Below are 15,693 nucleotides of genomic sequence, written 5' to 3'. Positions count from 1 at the left end.
AGGACATAGGCCGGCCTAACTAAACAATTTATATACCTCTGAGTACTGGATTATTTAGTTGTTTTAAATTATTTTTCTCTCTTAACATTTTAAATATATTTACTGTTTACTTTCTTCGTATGTCATTAACTAAAAGGAACCCAGAGATCAACCTCAGTGGTCTGAAGTGGTCAGACTTGATTTGAGAAAGCAAGATGATTGATTTTAGATGTATGTTTTATTTCGTTCTGTTCCTAGTTTATGTTTTTTATATTTTTCTTCAATGAAGGTTAAATACAAAGAAGACTATGAGAAGAATAAGGGGAAGTCATTACTTGAATTTGTTGAGACTCCATCTTATCAAGCTTCCAAGGAGGCTCAGAAGATGCAAAGTGAGGTAGGTCACTGGGTTTGTTATCAGTTGTTTCTTGTGTGTTTGATTTTTTTAAACATTTTTCAAAAAGAATGATTTTATTTAACTTTATTTTAATTTGACCAGAGAGAGACAGAGTGTGTGAGGGGGGTGGGGTGGGGGAACGAGAAAGCAAGCTGCCAGGTCTGGGACTCAAACTATGGTCCGCCATGTGGGAGTCCAACGCCCTAAACCATCATGCCACCTATTGGCCCCATTTTTTTTAACATTTGAAAAGAATCTAGAAAGGGGCTTAGAATATTTAGTGGGCCTAGAAAAAGCCCTTATGTGGCAGCGTCAGGGACCTACACCCACTGCCAGGGGTCTGCCTAGCTCATTGGATTGTCTGGCTCTTAGTTTTCCCCATTTGGAAAATAAGGGTATCAAGCGAGATGAGCTCTTAAAGGCCTCTCAGCAATAACATCCAGTTATGTAAGCAACACTTTTAGATTGCGTCAGTGTAAAACTATTATAAATACATAAAAACTAAAAAGAACACGAAGAGTGGGTTGCTTTATTTATCCATTTTTTTTTTTGCATTGACAATAAAACTGACATTTTTAAAGTACTTTCTTAGGTAATATGCTAAGAGCCTTTTGTACGTCAGCTCACGTAATCCTCCATGTAAGGGTGCTAGGAAGGTATTATCCCTAGGTTTACAATGTTCCTGCCCAAATTATGTGTGCAGTACATGTCAGTGTTTTAGGCCTGGTCAAAGTTATGAATGATTCTTTTTTCTCTGTTAGCTTTTTAATCGATTCTCTTTTTCTCTTCAATAATCAAGTTTGTGTATTACTTTTCCACTTTATTCCCAACCCAAGGTAATGCTAAGTCACGTCAGTCCCCATACTGGGCACTAGTGACATTTTCTGTGTCCTAATGGCGTTACTTCGGGGACCCAGTGGCTTGAAAATCACGCCAGATGCCTCTGTGTGTGTGTGTGTGTCCAAGATACTAGGAGGAGAATGGAAGAAAACACATTGCAGTGTGGTCGTCCCCCAGGGGTGATTTCTCACTTTCTCTCTCACTGTCTCTGATTCTCTCTCTCTGGCAAGCACACTCACTCTATCCTAAAACCTTCTAAAAATATTTCTTCTTCTTTTATTAAATAATTATTGTTAATTAATTAATTAATTAATTATAATTTGACCAGAGAGGGACACAGTGTGAGAGAGAGAGACAGAAAGCTAGAAAACAAGCCTCCAGGTCCAATTGTTTTACTTGAACTGTGGTAGGCTATGTGGAAGCCCAGTGCCCTTAACCACCATGCCACCTGCCAGCCTCAAAGAATTTCTTCTAGTAAAAAAGGAGAAAAGAATTCTGAGAGGATTGCAAAAAGGTTCATGGAAAAATGGAATAAAACTACAAGTTTATTTTGGTGCAAAAATTTTGAAATCTATGTATAATTTTTTCATTATAGGCATTTTCCATGAATCTTTTAAAAAAGAATTTATTTATTTTGCTTAACTTTATGTATTTATTTTTATTTGGCCAGAGTGAGAGAGAGAGATAGAGGAAAATTGAGAAAGCAAGCTGCCAGGTCTGGGACTTGAACCATGGTCTGCCATGTGGGAGTCCAGCACCCTTAACCACCATGCCACCTGCCGGCCCCTCCATGAACTTTAAAAAAAACTTAAGCCATATTTTAAAAGTTTTTTTTATCTGTTTTGCCAATGAAAGAGAGAGAGAGAGAGATAGAGCCTGTCACCCATGAAGGATCCTCACTCTGCAGCAGACACAGTTGGCCAGGACCACAGGCGTGCACATGTGCCCACGTGCTCAGGGAGATCCTAGGCACGAGCCCAGGACCACGCCCATGTAGGTCAAGCTGTCCTACCACTGCGCCACCACCTGGCTCCTCCATGAACTTTTTGAAGCCCCCACGTACTTGTATTTTTCATGTCTTAGATCTCCTTAAGTCATACAAATAAAGGGGAATTTGATGAAGAAATGTCAGATAATTATTTGACTAAATTAGCTGTTTTAATTGAATTGCCAGAACTAGTGAATTTGGTCAAAGTTCAAGAGCCCTACAAAAATTGACATGTAATGGAATGCGTGTTACAGGAATAACCTTTGTGCGTTTACGTCACAGCGTGGGATGGTTTTACACACCCTTTACAACACTTGACTGCCTTCCATTGCCACGGTACTTTTCAGGTGTGCTAGAGCCAGTTTTTTTTTTTAATGAATTCCTTGATTTCTTAGCCATAATGTGGCTGTTATCTCTGACCCAGAGCCCAGAGAAAGGTTTTCACTTTCAGGAGCTGTCACGGTGTTTTCACTTAGTGGGTTTTCTGGAAGTTTAAGACTGCATGAAGCTGTCCTTACTAGAAGAAACAGGGATCAAAAATCACTTTATTTTTTTGAAGATACCAGGAGGGAGACATCAGCATCCCAGGCCTGGCCTCATTGTCTCTGGGTCCCCCTCTGCCCTCTGTCTCCCTTGACATCCTCCCCTCTGCATGGAGCTTCAGTCAGAGAAACATCATGCTGAGGACCCTTTGATGATCTGGGCCCATGGTTTCCTCTGGAAATCCTGGAACCTGCAACTCCTGGCTAATAAAGTCTAATACATGTTTCTGTATTGGAGGTGACAGTAATGAATGATTTGGGATTTTAGCTCCTTATCTCTTATGGCAGTCTCTGTTTTATTCTTGCACTCCTGCCAAGTGAGACATGTTTTTTCTTTAATTATAGCCATTGGCTATTAGGTTTAAAAAATTGTGGTTTTTGTTTGTTTTTTAGTTTTTTGCTATAGGGCGTGTGCACTTGCTAGAGAGAGATAGAAGGAGACACAGAGAAGGAAAGTGATAAATCACCCCCTCGGGGGGTGACCACACTGCAATCTGTGATCTCTTTTCCTCCGTTCTTTTTGTGGGATTTTGGGCATGCACACACATGCACCCAGCGTGATCTTCAAGCTACCTACTGGGTCTGGGACTCAAACCATTGTAAGCCATGTGGTAGTCCAGCACCTTTACCACCATGCCACCGGCTGGCCCCAAGATGTAAAATAATTTTTTTAAAAAAGTATGTTACAGGGCTCATGTACTCACTGAAGAGAGAGAAGGAGAGAGGGAAAGTGAGAAAGCACCCTCTAGGAAGGATGGCCATGTTGCCGTCCTTTCTCCATTCTCCTCTTGCGCACGCATACACACAGGCCTGGCATGTGTTTTTCAGGCTGCCAGATCCAGGACTTGAATCATGCTATCGACCACGTGGGATCTAATTACCTTAACCATCATGCCACTGGCTGGTCCAACTATTAATTTTTTTTTTAAATTCTCAGCAATTATGTTTCTGCTCAGCAAAGTAAAGGAGTGTGAAATATTCCAATAGAAATATATTTTTTCTTTCTTTTTTTGGAGAGGTTTTTTTTTCACTATAGGGCGTGTGCACTTGCCAGAAAGACAGAGAGAGAGACAGAGAGATAGAAAGCTAGAAATCATTCCCGGGGGGTGGGGGGTGGGGGGCGGATGGCCATGCTGCAATCCCTTCTCCTCCGTCTTCCTCTTGGGATCTTGGGCACACACACACATGTACCTGGCGTGAGTTTAAGCCGCCGGGTTCAGGACTTGAACCACGGTCGGCTACGTGGGAGTCCAGCGACACAGCCATTACACTAACTGCTGGTCCCCAATAGAAATATCTTTAGAAGGACCAGCATGTGGTGTGGTGGGAAGGGGCTAGATTTCCACATAGCTGATCATGGTTTGAGTCCTGGACCATGGCTTGAAAATCATATTGACTGTTTGCATGTGTGTCCAAAATTCCAAGAGGAGAAAGGAGAAGAGATTGCAGATTGCATTGTGACTATGCCCCACTGGGGGTGATTTTCCCCTCTCCCTCTCCCTGTCTTTCTCTGGTGAGTGCATGTACCCTATGGCAAAAACCTAAAAAAAAAGAAAAGAAAGAAAGAAAAACTTTGTCATGAACTTATACTCTAAAGGGTAGAAGAATAAAGTATTTAAAAATCTCAGTTGGATGAAGTTTGATGTACAAGTTGTCTTTGAATAAAACCAGTGAAGTAGATACACAGAGAACCAGCTGCTATAGAGGTGGTTTTTATTCCCAGGAGACTGGCTTGACTGAGTTTCTTGAGGAGCCTCCCACGGGTGAATCTAAGTATTTATGACCCCAGGAGAAGTCACCAATGTCTTTGCTATAGCCTATAATTATGTTTATCTCACTTTATTCTGAAGTCAGATATAATTCTAATCAGTGTGTTTTCCAGAAGAACTCTCTAAATCTGTCCTTGAAGAAAGGTCTTTGTCTTGTTTCACAAATGGAGTTCTCCTAACAAAAAACATACCAAGAGTTTGCTTTTTCTAGCTACATATTGGCCAGTTTTCAGCATAGTCAACCTTTAATGTCTTACTTTAGTAATTATTTTTTTTTTTTTTTTGCAGAGAGGACTTTTTAAAGTGAAATAGTTAATACAAGTAGATAAATAAATGCACGTATCTATTTATAGTTCAACATGTAAGAAGTCCTTTTTGGCCTTGAAGTGCCCTTGATTCAGCCTTCTAACCACATTATCTTGATTAACTCCACATAAAGAGAAGAGTTTCTCATTATCGTTCTTGGTGTAGCTATTAATATAATTGTTTAGATAACAAAGTTTTCAGCCTTGTCTGACTTACATGCTTCCATTATGGTCTTTCCTCATGGCCGTACATGCATTATTTGTTAAATAGTTGTGGGCTGGTTCTACACCCTAGAGGTTAAGGGAACTGGATTCCACTGACTGTGGTTCGAATCCCAGCCCAGCAACTTGAAAAACAGAGCAAGTGTGTCTTTGTCCATGCTTCAGATCCTGACAGGATGAAGAAATGGAGGAGGAATTTGTGGCATGACCACTTCCCACTGGGGGGTGCTTTCTCTCTCTCTGTCTTTCTGTCTCCCTCGGACAAGTATATGCAGCCCCAGATAATTACGAAATAAAGGCATCTGTAAGACAAATGTGAAGTGAGGAGGTGATGTGCTTCTCTTCTCCTCCCCTCATGGTTTGGAGAAATTCCTTTATTTGTGCAATTGTACAATTACCTGTCTTTGTAATAAATACGTCATGAACCTAGCCCCAACCACTGTACCACCTGCTGGCCCCTTCTGCTTTGGTTTTAATGGAATTCCACACCACTAGATTTTCTGTCAATGGGTAGATCCACTCTCTTTGGAATACGTTAACCAGGTGATGCAGTCAAATGGCTAGTCTTATAGTTCCCCTCCTACAATGGGCTACAGACTAATACAATATTGAGCAGCCTCACTCAGAATGATCTACCAGAGGGGGTGGCATGTGATGATTTTGCTTTTGTTTGGTATTTGATCATCTAAAATTTATGATAAAGTTGGACTTATTTCCTTGTTGCTAAAATATGCCAAAGGTGGTAAAATTATCCATTTTATATGGGAATTTCTGTTTTAATCTCTTTTCTACATTTTAAAATGGTGTGGTCTTGTTTAACAGAAAGTTTACAGAGAAGATTTTGAGAAAGAGATTAAAGGAAGGTCATCGCTGGATTTAGACAAGACTCCAGAATTTTTACATGTAAAGTACATCACCAATCTCCTGAGAGAGGTATGAGCATGCTGTTTATTATTAAATATCATAAAAGAAAAAGAAATTAAAACTCAGGAAACATTTCCTTAGCAGTTTGCTGTTCATTCAGTCATTGAGATATGAACCCATTATTACTCCTTTCACTTTGACCTTTGGTACTAAAGCTTTGTACTTCCATTAAAAATGTGAAAGTGCGTATTAACATCTCTGCTGAATGATGAGGGGGGAAATGACCCAGATTTCCTGGAAAGCAAAAAATATTCTGTTTTTGTATTTAGGTTGTAGCTCAGAAGCTCTGTGAATAGTTTAATAGCAGTTAGTTCTTTATTTTTCATAATTTTGCTAGAGGGTGCATGCACTCACCAGAGAGAGAGAGAGAGAGAGAGAGAGAGAGAGAAGGAAAAGCTTTTTTTATTTTTATTTTTTATTTTTTAGGTTTTGCCATAAGGTACTTGTCTTCACTGGAGAGAGATAGAGAGGGGAAAAATGAGAAATCACTCCCTGGGAGATGGCCTTGTCACAATGACTTCTCCTCCATTCTCTTTAGATTTTGGGCACACTTGCACACATGCATGTGCATGGGCTTAGCATGCTTTTCAAGCCACTGGGTGTGGGACTTGAACTGCAGTCAACCACGTAGGAATCTAATGCCTTAACTACCACACCACCTGCTGGCCCCAAGAAAAACAGTTTTTTTAAAAAAATATTTTGAATATGGGTGGGACGAGCTTGAGTCTTGTAAATTGAGTTGTTGCCATAATGTATATTAGAACCAGCTTTGGAGTTACATTCCTGCAGCATTCTCATAAAATTTGATAAAAGAATCAAGGCGTTCATACATTACAGTCTGGATAAATGGCACATTATTTATAAGTAGTTTGTGTTCTAAGTAAGGAGAAAATAATTCATTTAGCAGGTCAATCAGAGGAACTCATGTCTATTTTTTATTTTATTCTCCATAGGATTTTCTTCCCCAAACTTAAAGGCGCATTTGGCTCCCAATTACTATATTAAATTGGTGAACATTAATGTCCTCAAATGTAGCAATTAAAACTAGCATGCTCAAAATTCATCCCTTTAAAAATTTGTCTTTTTTCTTTTTAATGAATAAAAAATAACTTACAGCTTTTCTAATTCTTCTTACATAGGTTCTCTTGATTGCATTTATCATGAGGGGCAGTATTCCCTTAATGTAAATGGAATATAAATTAAAGCAATTTATATGTGATGTTATAATAAAATATATAATATAAATAACACACATACATGCACGATGGAAAGTGAAATTTTATTTTATCCTTAAGAAACTATTCCTGAAAGAACTGTCCTAAACCAGTGAAATAAGTTAGAGAATAATCACCTATAAAGAAATCCACCATCACGAACATCTTTAATAAGCGAATGCCAACTGATCATACCGTTTTGTTGGTTTTAGCAATTTTCTGTGATTCACTGCTGGAATAGCAGTTGCACTGAGTAGGCCAATGGTTTTTTTGAAGAGAGGGTTTTGCTATAGGGCACGTGCACTTGCTGGAAAGACAGAGAGAGGTAGACAGAAAGTGAGAAATCACCTCCCAGGGGGGATGGCCACGCTGCAATCCCTTCTCCTCCATTCTCCTTTTGGGATCTTATGCACGCACGCACATGTGTCCGGCATGAGTTCAAGCCACCGGGTCTGGTCAACTATGTGAGAGTCCAGCGACATAATCATTATGCCATCTGCTGGCCCCAGTAAATGATTTTCAGAAGAATTCGCTTGCTTGCTGTATTTTCTCACTTTTAAATCCTATGAAACTTTTTGAAGTTCGAGGCTAATTAGATGACATCTTCCTATTATTATTATCACCCATTTTAAAAAAGACACTATTTATGTGATTTTTTTTTTAAAAAAAAGGGTACCCTTTTTTACCATTTGTGTACAAATGGCAATGTGAGCTCTATTTTGGAATCCAGACATGACTTTCTTCTATTCCTCTTTTTGAGTAGGTCATATTTTAGTCATTTGGTTCAGAATGTTTGCATCAGGGAAGGAAGAGGCCCAGAAGACTATGCAGTTGCTTCGCTCAGAGCTGTCGTAACTAGAGAGTGGCTCAAAGCCAAGTCTCCGAGTTCTGGAGATGGGGAAGTCTGGGAGCGCAGTGCAGGCAGATCGAGTTCCTGTTTAGGGCTCTCTTCCTGGCTACCTTCTTGCTGTGTCCTCACCAAAGAGGGGAAGAGAAAGGACTTTGGTCTCTGTTTTTCTACGTATAGAGACATTATGGGGTGGGAGAGTTGGGGGAGGGAGAATGATCTACCCTCTTAACCGAATTGCCTCCCAAACCCGTGCCTCCAAATCCCATCACAATGGGGGGTAGGGCTTCAATGTGTGCATTTCAGGGAGACAACAAATACATAGTCCATAGCAACAATGATGAAAAACTTTTAATTAAGTTATAGAAATATCGAAGTTTAAAGATGGACTTTTGGCGATTTAAGGAAGCTATCACTGCACGGTCTCAGTGTAAGCATTTAGCTCCAGATGAGCTGTGCATTCCTTATTTCATGGTGTTCACGTTTATATTATCATTTAGAATATTCAAAATAGCATTTTATACTTTATTTCATTTGATTTTTCCCTATTACCCTTTAACATTAGTGGAACAAGTATTTTAATTTTCATTTTGCCAGGGTGGAAATCAAAGTTGAATTACTTACAACCCTCCTGAAGGTCAAACAAACAAATAAGTGAAAGATCTCTGACTTGCCTGGGCCATTGGACTCAGAGCTCTTTGCAGTTACACGCAGGCCATTACAGTGGCGAGCAAGCTGTTGGCTGAGCAGAGGACAGGCTAATTTAATTGTCCTGGGCAAAGAGAAAATAGCATGCATTGAGCCTTTGAATTAACTGGAACCTGATTTCTTATCATTAAAGGAAATTTCATCTTTCATCTGGCAAGTTAGTCATAAATGCAACTTAGTTAATTGGGAATAAGATATTTATTATTTTCATAGTGCAATTAAGGAAAAAAAGCAAGCAGTTCCCTAGCAGAGAAAAACAAATTACATATAAATATTGGTGTAAAGCATGGGAAACTGCTTAAAATATGCTACTGAAAGAGGTGAATTTCAAACTGTATATTATCAATCAGTAGTAAATTATTTGGTTTTTATAAATCTTTGACTTTGGTGGGAATTTTTTTTTTTTTTTTTTTTTTTTTTTTTAGCATAAGATGCATGCACTTTCTGGAGAGAGACAGAGATAGGGAAAGTGAGAAATCACTCCCTTGGGGGCTGGCCACATACCACAATCCCTTTTCCATTCTCCTCCTGGGACTTTGGACACACACCCACATGTGCCTGGCTTAAATTTTGAGCCCCTGGAGGGACCAGCAGTTAGCATAATGGCTATGTCGCTGGACTCCTATGTAGTTGACTGCGGTCCGAGTCCCAGTGGCTTAAACTCATGCCGGGTGCATGTGCGTGCATGCCCAAGATCCCAAGAGGAGAATGGAGGAGAAGGGATTGTGGTGTGGCCATCCCCCCTGGGGGGTGATTTCTTGCTTTCTGTCTCTTTGTCTCTCTCTGTCTGGCAAGTGTGTTCATCCTATAGCAAAAAACCTCTTCAAAAAAATAATAAAAAAGTGTTGAGCCCCTTGGCCCAGAATTCAGACTATGGTTGGCCATGTGGGAGTCTAGCACCTTAACCTCTATACCATCTGTTGGCCCCGAGAACTTTTGAAAAAAAAATTTGGCTCCATCAATTTTTTTTTTTAAATAATTTTACTTAATTTTATTAATCATTATTATTATTTTTCTAATTTAACCAGAGAGACAGAAAGAGACAAGGGAACTAAGAAAGGAAGCCACTAGGTCCAGGACTTGAACCATGGTTGGCCATGTGAGAGCCCAGTCCATAACCACCACACCACCTGCTGGCCCCTCCATCAGTCCTTTTGATTTTGTAATTTTCTTTTTTTGAACTATGTTCTTCTGATGATTCATACTTTACAGTGTTCAAAAAATACTTCAATAATAAGCATGTATTTTTAAGATCTTTTTCACCTTTTAAAGGGAAGATATCTTTAAAATATCCACCGGGGGAGGGGGGGCATTTCTATAGTGTAGTGACTTAGAAAGTCATATCCCACATGACAGACCAAGGTTCAAATCCTGGACATGGCGGCTTGTAAACACTCTAGGTGCATGTGAGCATGTGCCCCAAACCCTGATGATTTGGAGAAATGGAAGAGAACGGACTGTCGCCTGACCATGCCCTCTTGGAGGGTGCTTTTCACTTCTTTTTCTGTCTCTCCGGTGAGGGCATACACTCTCTGGCAATTACATTTTAAAAAAATGAAGACAAAAGTCCAGTATGGTACCCCAACACATTGGGGAAAAGTGTGGCAGGGAAAGGATAGTTACAGAGGAACCTGCTCTGAACTTAGAACGTGAAGTGTTCGTAGGAAATAAGCACAAGAGCTCCCCCCCCCCCGAAGCCTCCCTTCCTGGTAGCAAACCTCCTTTCTGTGGTCACAGAAATGTACAGAACAATCCATCAGTTAAAGTGAGTCCGGGCAAGCTTTGAACCGCCTTATTCTTGTTTTACAGAAAGAATATAAGAAAGATTTAGAAAATGAAATAAAAGGAAAAGGGATGGAACTTAATTCAGAAGTTCTTGATATTCAAAGAGTAAAACGAGCGTCTGAAATGGCTAGTGAGGTGAGTGTTTTCATTTGACAACTTTATATGCATTTCCAGCTGATTCCCTTACCTGTGTTTCTCAAAGGTTATATATACACCACAACTTTTATGTGTGCTGATCATAAGCAGCTATGTACTAGTCACCTTTTCCCAGAGAATGAATTAAAAAGTATATACTGATGAGGCCCACTGGTATCTTGATGGTTAAGGTGCTTGGCTTCCACATAGCTGACTGTGGTTTGAGTCCCGGACCCTGTGGATTGAAAATCATGTCAGTTGCATGTGCATGTGTACCCAAAATCCTGAGAGGAGAATGGAGACGGGATTGCAGTGCAGCCATCTCCCAGGGGGTGATTTCTCACTTTCCCTCTTTCTGTCTCTCTGCAGCAAGCACACATACCCTATAGCAAAAAACTAAAAAAAAAAGAAAAAAGTATATATGGGTATGCACTTGCAATTTCTTTTATTTCTATATGTTCTGAGAAAAATGGCCATTTCTCCATCTTAGAAAAAGTCTTTGGAGGCCTACAGGTGATGTAGTGGTTAAGGCACTGGACTCCCACACGGTTGACTGTGGTTTGAGTCCCAGACCTGGTGGCTTGAACCTCATTCCAGGAGCATGTGCGTGTGTGCCCAAAATCCCAAGAGGAGAATGGAGGAGAAGGGATTTTGGTGTGTCCATATCCTCTGGGAGGGTGATTTCTCACTATCTCTCTGGCAAGGGCATGCACCCTATAGCAAAAATCTAAAAAAAAAAAAAAGAATGAATGAATGAAAGAAAGAAAGAAAGAAAGAAAGAAACCTAAATAGTTTTATAATATTTGACTTACTCCTTTTTTTTTTTTTTAAAGTTTTTTTACTTATTTTTTCCATGAGAGAAAGAGGAAGAGAGAGAGAGACAGACAGACAGACAGACAGACAGACAGACAGACTGACTTTCCTACCAGGATCTTCATGCTGCAGTCCACCCCAGCCTCAGCCATCCTGGATAATGGGCCTGCTAGGTGCGTGTCTGGCATGCACAGGGAGGCTTTGGGGTATGAACCTGGGACCTTCTTGTGTGGGTTCTGCATTGTGGAGTGTTATGTCACTGCTCTGCCATTGACTGGTCTCTTGACGTGATCTTTTTTTTAAGAATTATTTTTTATTATTATTTTTTAATTTGCTATAGGTCACATGTGCTCACGCGAGAGAGACAGAGAGAGAGAGAGGGAGCAACAGAGAGAAAGTGAGAAAGTAAGCTGCCAGGTCTGGGACTCGAACTGCAGTTGGCCATTTGGAAGTCCAGTGCCTCGATTACCATGCCACCTGCTAGCCCCTTTTCTTGATTTTTTAATAAGTAAGAAGCAGAAGATTAAGAAGGTATGCTCTTGTCTATCAGTGACTGCAGTTTAATGTTCACGAGCTGTCCTCCTCATAACCCACCACTGTCCCATCCTTGTCTAGGCTGTTGAGCAAGCCTAGTGAAGCCTTTTTATCAGATAGAAGTGGTCACTACTCACTTTGCATAAATTTTATGTGAGGAATGGAGTGTTTCTAAAGTGCTTTCAGTCCTGTAATCCCTGTAGGATGTCATTACTTTGGTATCATATGACAGTACTGTGCTTTGAAGGGGATCTAGCTAAATTTACAAATGAAAGAACTTGGAACTCCGACCCCATTTATGTCAATATTTTCAGTTTTGCAAAAGGGGATGTGTGCTTGCAGAGAGAGACAGAGACAGCGGTGGGGGTGGTATTGAGAAATCACCCCTTAGGGTGATGACCATGTCACAGTCCCTTCTTCATTCTCCTGTCGGGACTTGGGGCATCATGCACATGCGTCTGGTGGGATTTTCAAGCTTCCTGGTCTGGACTCCAACCAAGAAGTTGGTCATGTGGGATCCCGCCCCTTAACCTCCATACCACCTGCTAGCCCTGTCCCATGTTTGGACAAACTGAGGTAATGATGATGATGAGTCTGTTCATCAGGTTGCAAATGACAGGAACCTAGATCAAACTGGGCTGAGCAACAAGAACAGGTAGCAGCTCGTAGAACAGAAAAATCCGAAGATAGGGTTTCCTTTGAATTGGAATTCAGATGTGCCTCGTTCTCCCTTCGTCCCTCTGTTCTGTTACTGGCACTATTGGCTTCACTCTTAGGAGGCTGTCTCCGTACGATGAGTCCCTTAACGACAGGAAAACTCTTCTCGGTGGCCAGTAATCCCAGTGGGAGGCAAGCAGCTGTTTTCTTATATTCCCATGGAGGTCTGAGGACTGCATTTCCTTGGCCCACCTCTGTCCTGTGCTCACACCTGCCCGGTCATTGTGTCTGGGCAGGAGAGTGGTGTGCACTGACTGTCCGTCCATGGCCAGTCAACTTCCTAGGTAGTTTAACAGTATTGTAAGTATAAAATAGTCTCCATTTTATTTAAAAATTCACATTAATCCTGGCTACGTTCATATTTTTTAAATAAAGGAAATATTCAAAAAGCATTTAAGAGAATTAAAAATTTTCGTGGGGAATAGGGAAGTAATAGAAATAATTTCCTGAAAATTGTATGAATGAAGAAAAATTAGAGTCCATTCCCTGAAAGAGGAATGGATGCTGGGCAGGGGTCAGCACAGATGTCCACTGCGAGGTCTCTGACTAACGTTGTCATCATGTCATCCCTATATTAATAATTTTCTATAAGTTCTTCTGTTACTGGGACATGTCCAGTCCACAGTCAGAGGTCAGTCTTGTAACCTGTTGTCAGTAGTGCTTAGAAAAAGCAATTTTTTGGGGACCAGCAGTTAACGTAATGGCTATGTCACTGAACTCCCACGTAGTCAAACGCGGTTCGTGTTCCGGACACGGTGGCTTAAAACTCACGCCAGGCATGTGTGTGTGCGTGCCCAAGATCCCCAGAGGAGAATGGAGGAGAAGGGATTGCAGTATGGCCATCCCCCCCGAGGGGTGATTTCTTGCTTTCTGTCTCTCTGTCTCTCTCTGTCTGTCTGGCGAACGCACGCGCCCTATAGCAAAAACCTCTCCAAAGAAAAAGAAAAAACAATTTTTTGAGAGAGAGATTTTTACTATAGGGCATGGGTGCTTGAGAGAGAGACAGAAAGCGAGAAATCACCCCCTGGGGGAATGGCCATGCCACAGACCCTTCTCCTCTACTCTTCTCTCAGATATTTGGGCACGCACGCACACGCGCCAGCATGAGTTTTAAATCACTAAGTCTAGGACTCGAACTGCAGTGGACCATGTGGGAGTCCAGTGGCGAAACCATTACACCATCTGCTAGTCCCTAGAAAAATGATTTAAAACTCAATGGCAGAGTCCATCCAGATGCAGTTGAATGGAAGATAGCAGCTGGGACAGCACTAAGTCAGGCCGTAGAACGAGAAGGAGGAATTGGCGGCCTAGGAGCAGGGAAATGAAAGGCCAGAAGAAGGCGTCAGGTGTTGCATCCTCCTGTGCTGTCCTCCATGGTATATGCTGTGTCCTTGATTCTTACAGCGGATCCTGCATGGAGGTCTTATTATACCCATTTTGCAGATGAGTAAACCAGAAATGTTAAGAGACGTTCCCAGGGTCACACAGCTATTGTGTGGGGCCTTCAGGTCAGTCTTCTCACTATAATATCAACTCATTTGTATCTGCCTCCCTGTCCTGCACTGGCCCCAAGACAATCGCCAGGGAAGATTCTCACCTGGAAATGGCCTTTTTTTTATACTAAAAATCCTCAGAGCTGTATGTACGCTTCTTCAGGGAGAAGAGTAGTATAGTTATAGGCAATTTAGAGAATTTCATTCTGTGTGGTCATTCATAGTCCAAATTAAGCTGTGTTTTCTCGCTTTTAAAAAATATGTTCAACTGTTGTTTGATATCATTAACTACAGATGTGCTTGTCCACTGAGTGTCTGAAGGTTGTAAAATGTGGCCTTTTACAGAAAGAATACAAGAAAGACCTGGAGTCAAAATTTAAAGGGAAGGGAATGCAAGGGGAAACTGACAGTCTTGAGATCTGCTGCCATAAAGGCTTCTGAGGTAGCCAGAGAAGTTGATAGAGTGATTGACAGTGGCCTGAAACTCCTATTTGGGAACTGAGCAAATCACATTAGCAACTGGATTATTTGGAATTTCTCGAAGCTCTGTGTCTACTTTAACGATTTGGAATGGAAACCATTCCAAATCATTAGGCTAATTTGAAAATGTACAGTTTTTGCTTTGCTCCATACATTTTAAATACATCAAAGAGAACCTGAGAAAAGGCACTTTTTTTAAAATTTAAATTTATTTGTTTACATTCATTCACTGTACATCATTACAGCATACAAAATGAGATTTTCCATCCAGGGTACACTGTATATTGTCTCAATCAAGCACATCAACATACATGTTATTGTCAACAAATAATTTTCCATTTCTTGTTTCCTGTATGTTTTGGTCCCCCCCTATCCTTGATTCCCTATCTCTTACCCTCAGCCATCCCCCACTCTCTTCCCACACTGTCTCTGGTATCTATGTTTACTTTCTATACTGTTTTCCTCCCATTTTTTATTGAATTATTAAAGATCTTAATTAATCTAAATGTTTTCATAGCGAACACAGCTGATATATACATTTCCATGAACACAAGTCTAACTTTAGGCATCCTATAAAGTATCACCTAGCTGGGGCTATATATCTTAACTGCAGTCATCGAATGGATTTTTTTTTTCTGAAACTTTTCTTTTTTTTGTAACTTAATTTACATTCTTTCCCTAACCATCATCATAGCATACAAAATGTGATTTCCCATCTAGAATATACTGCATAGTAACTTAATCATGCATATTATTATCCAAAATTTTCTATCCCTCTTACTGACCCTCTGTCCTTTCCCACCCTCTTCTCCCACTGTCTCTGGTGTCTATAATTGTCTTCTATTCCTTTTCCACCCACATTGTATTGATCACACAATTTCTTAAATAATCTAACTACTTTCAATGGTAAGTTCATATGGTACTATTAAGAAAACCAGTTTTAACTTAAATCATAGAAATGCTAAGGAACTTTTCTTAAAGCCAGGAAACAGGTTAGGATT

The 15,693-nt window shown here is 40.6% G+C and overlaps 1 protein-coding gene across 11 annotated transcripts in view; it reads left to right on the top strand.

Moving 5' to 3' along the window:
* NEBL (nebulette) overlaps positions 1–15,693 on the top strand; it is a 460,558-nt gene that overhangs the window by 378,082 nt on the left and 66,783 nt on the right. For 10 of the 11 annotated variants that reach the window (XM_027776732.1, XM_027776713.1, XM_006141613.3 and 7 more), the window contains 3 exons: positions 269–376; positions 5,865–5,975; positions 10,545–10,655. The exons of the other annotated variant lie outside the window; for it this stretch is intronic. In XM_027776732.1, the coding sequence (XP_027632533.1) occupies positions 269–376; positions 5,865–5,975; positions 10,545–10,655 (330 nt within the window). The remainder of the gene's footprint in view (positions 1–268; positions 377–5,864; positions 5,976–10,544; positions 10,656–15,693) is intronic. 11 annotated transcript variants of the gene reach the window in all.

The sequence above is a fragment of the Tupaia chinensis genome, unplaced genomic scaffold (genome assembly GCF_000334495.1).
Source record: "Tupaia chinensis unplaced genomic scaffold, TupChi_1.0 Scaffold000060_1, whole genome shotgun sequence".
NCBI lineage: Eukaryota > Metazoa > Chordata > Mammalia > Scandentia > Tupaiidae > Tupaia > Tupaia belangeri.
This window is presented reverse-complemented; position numbering and strand designations above follow the sequence as displayed.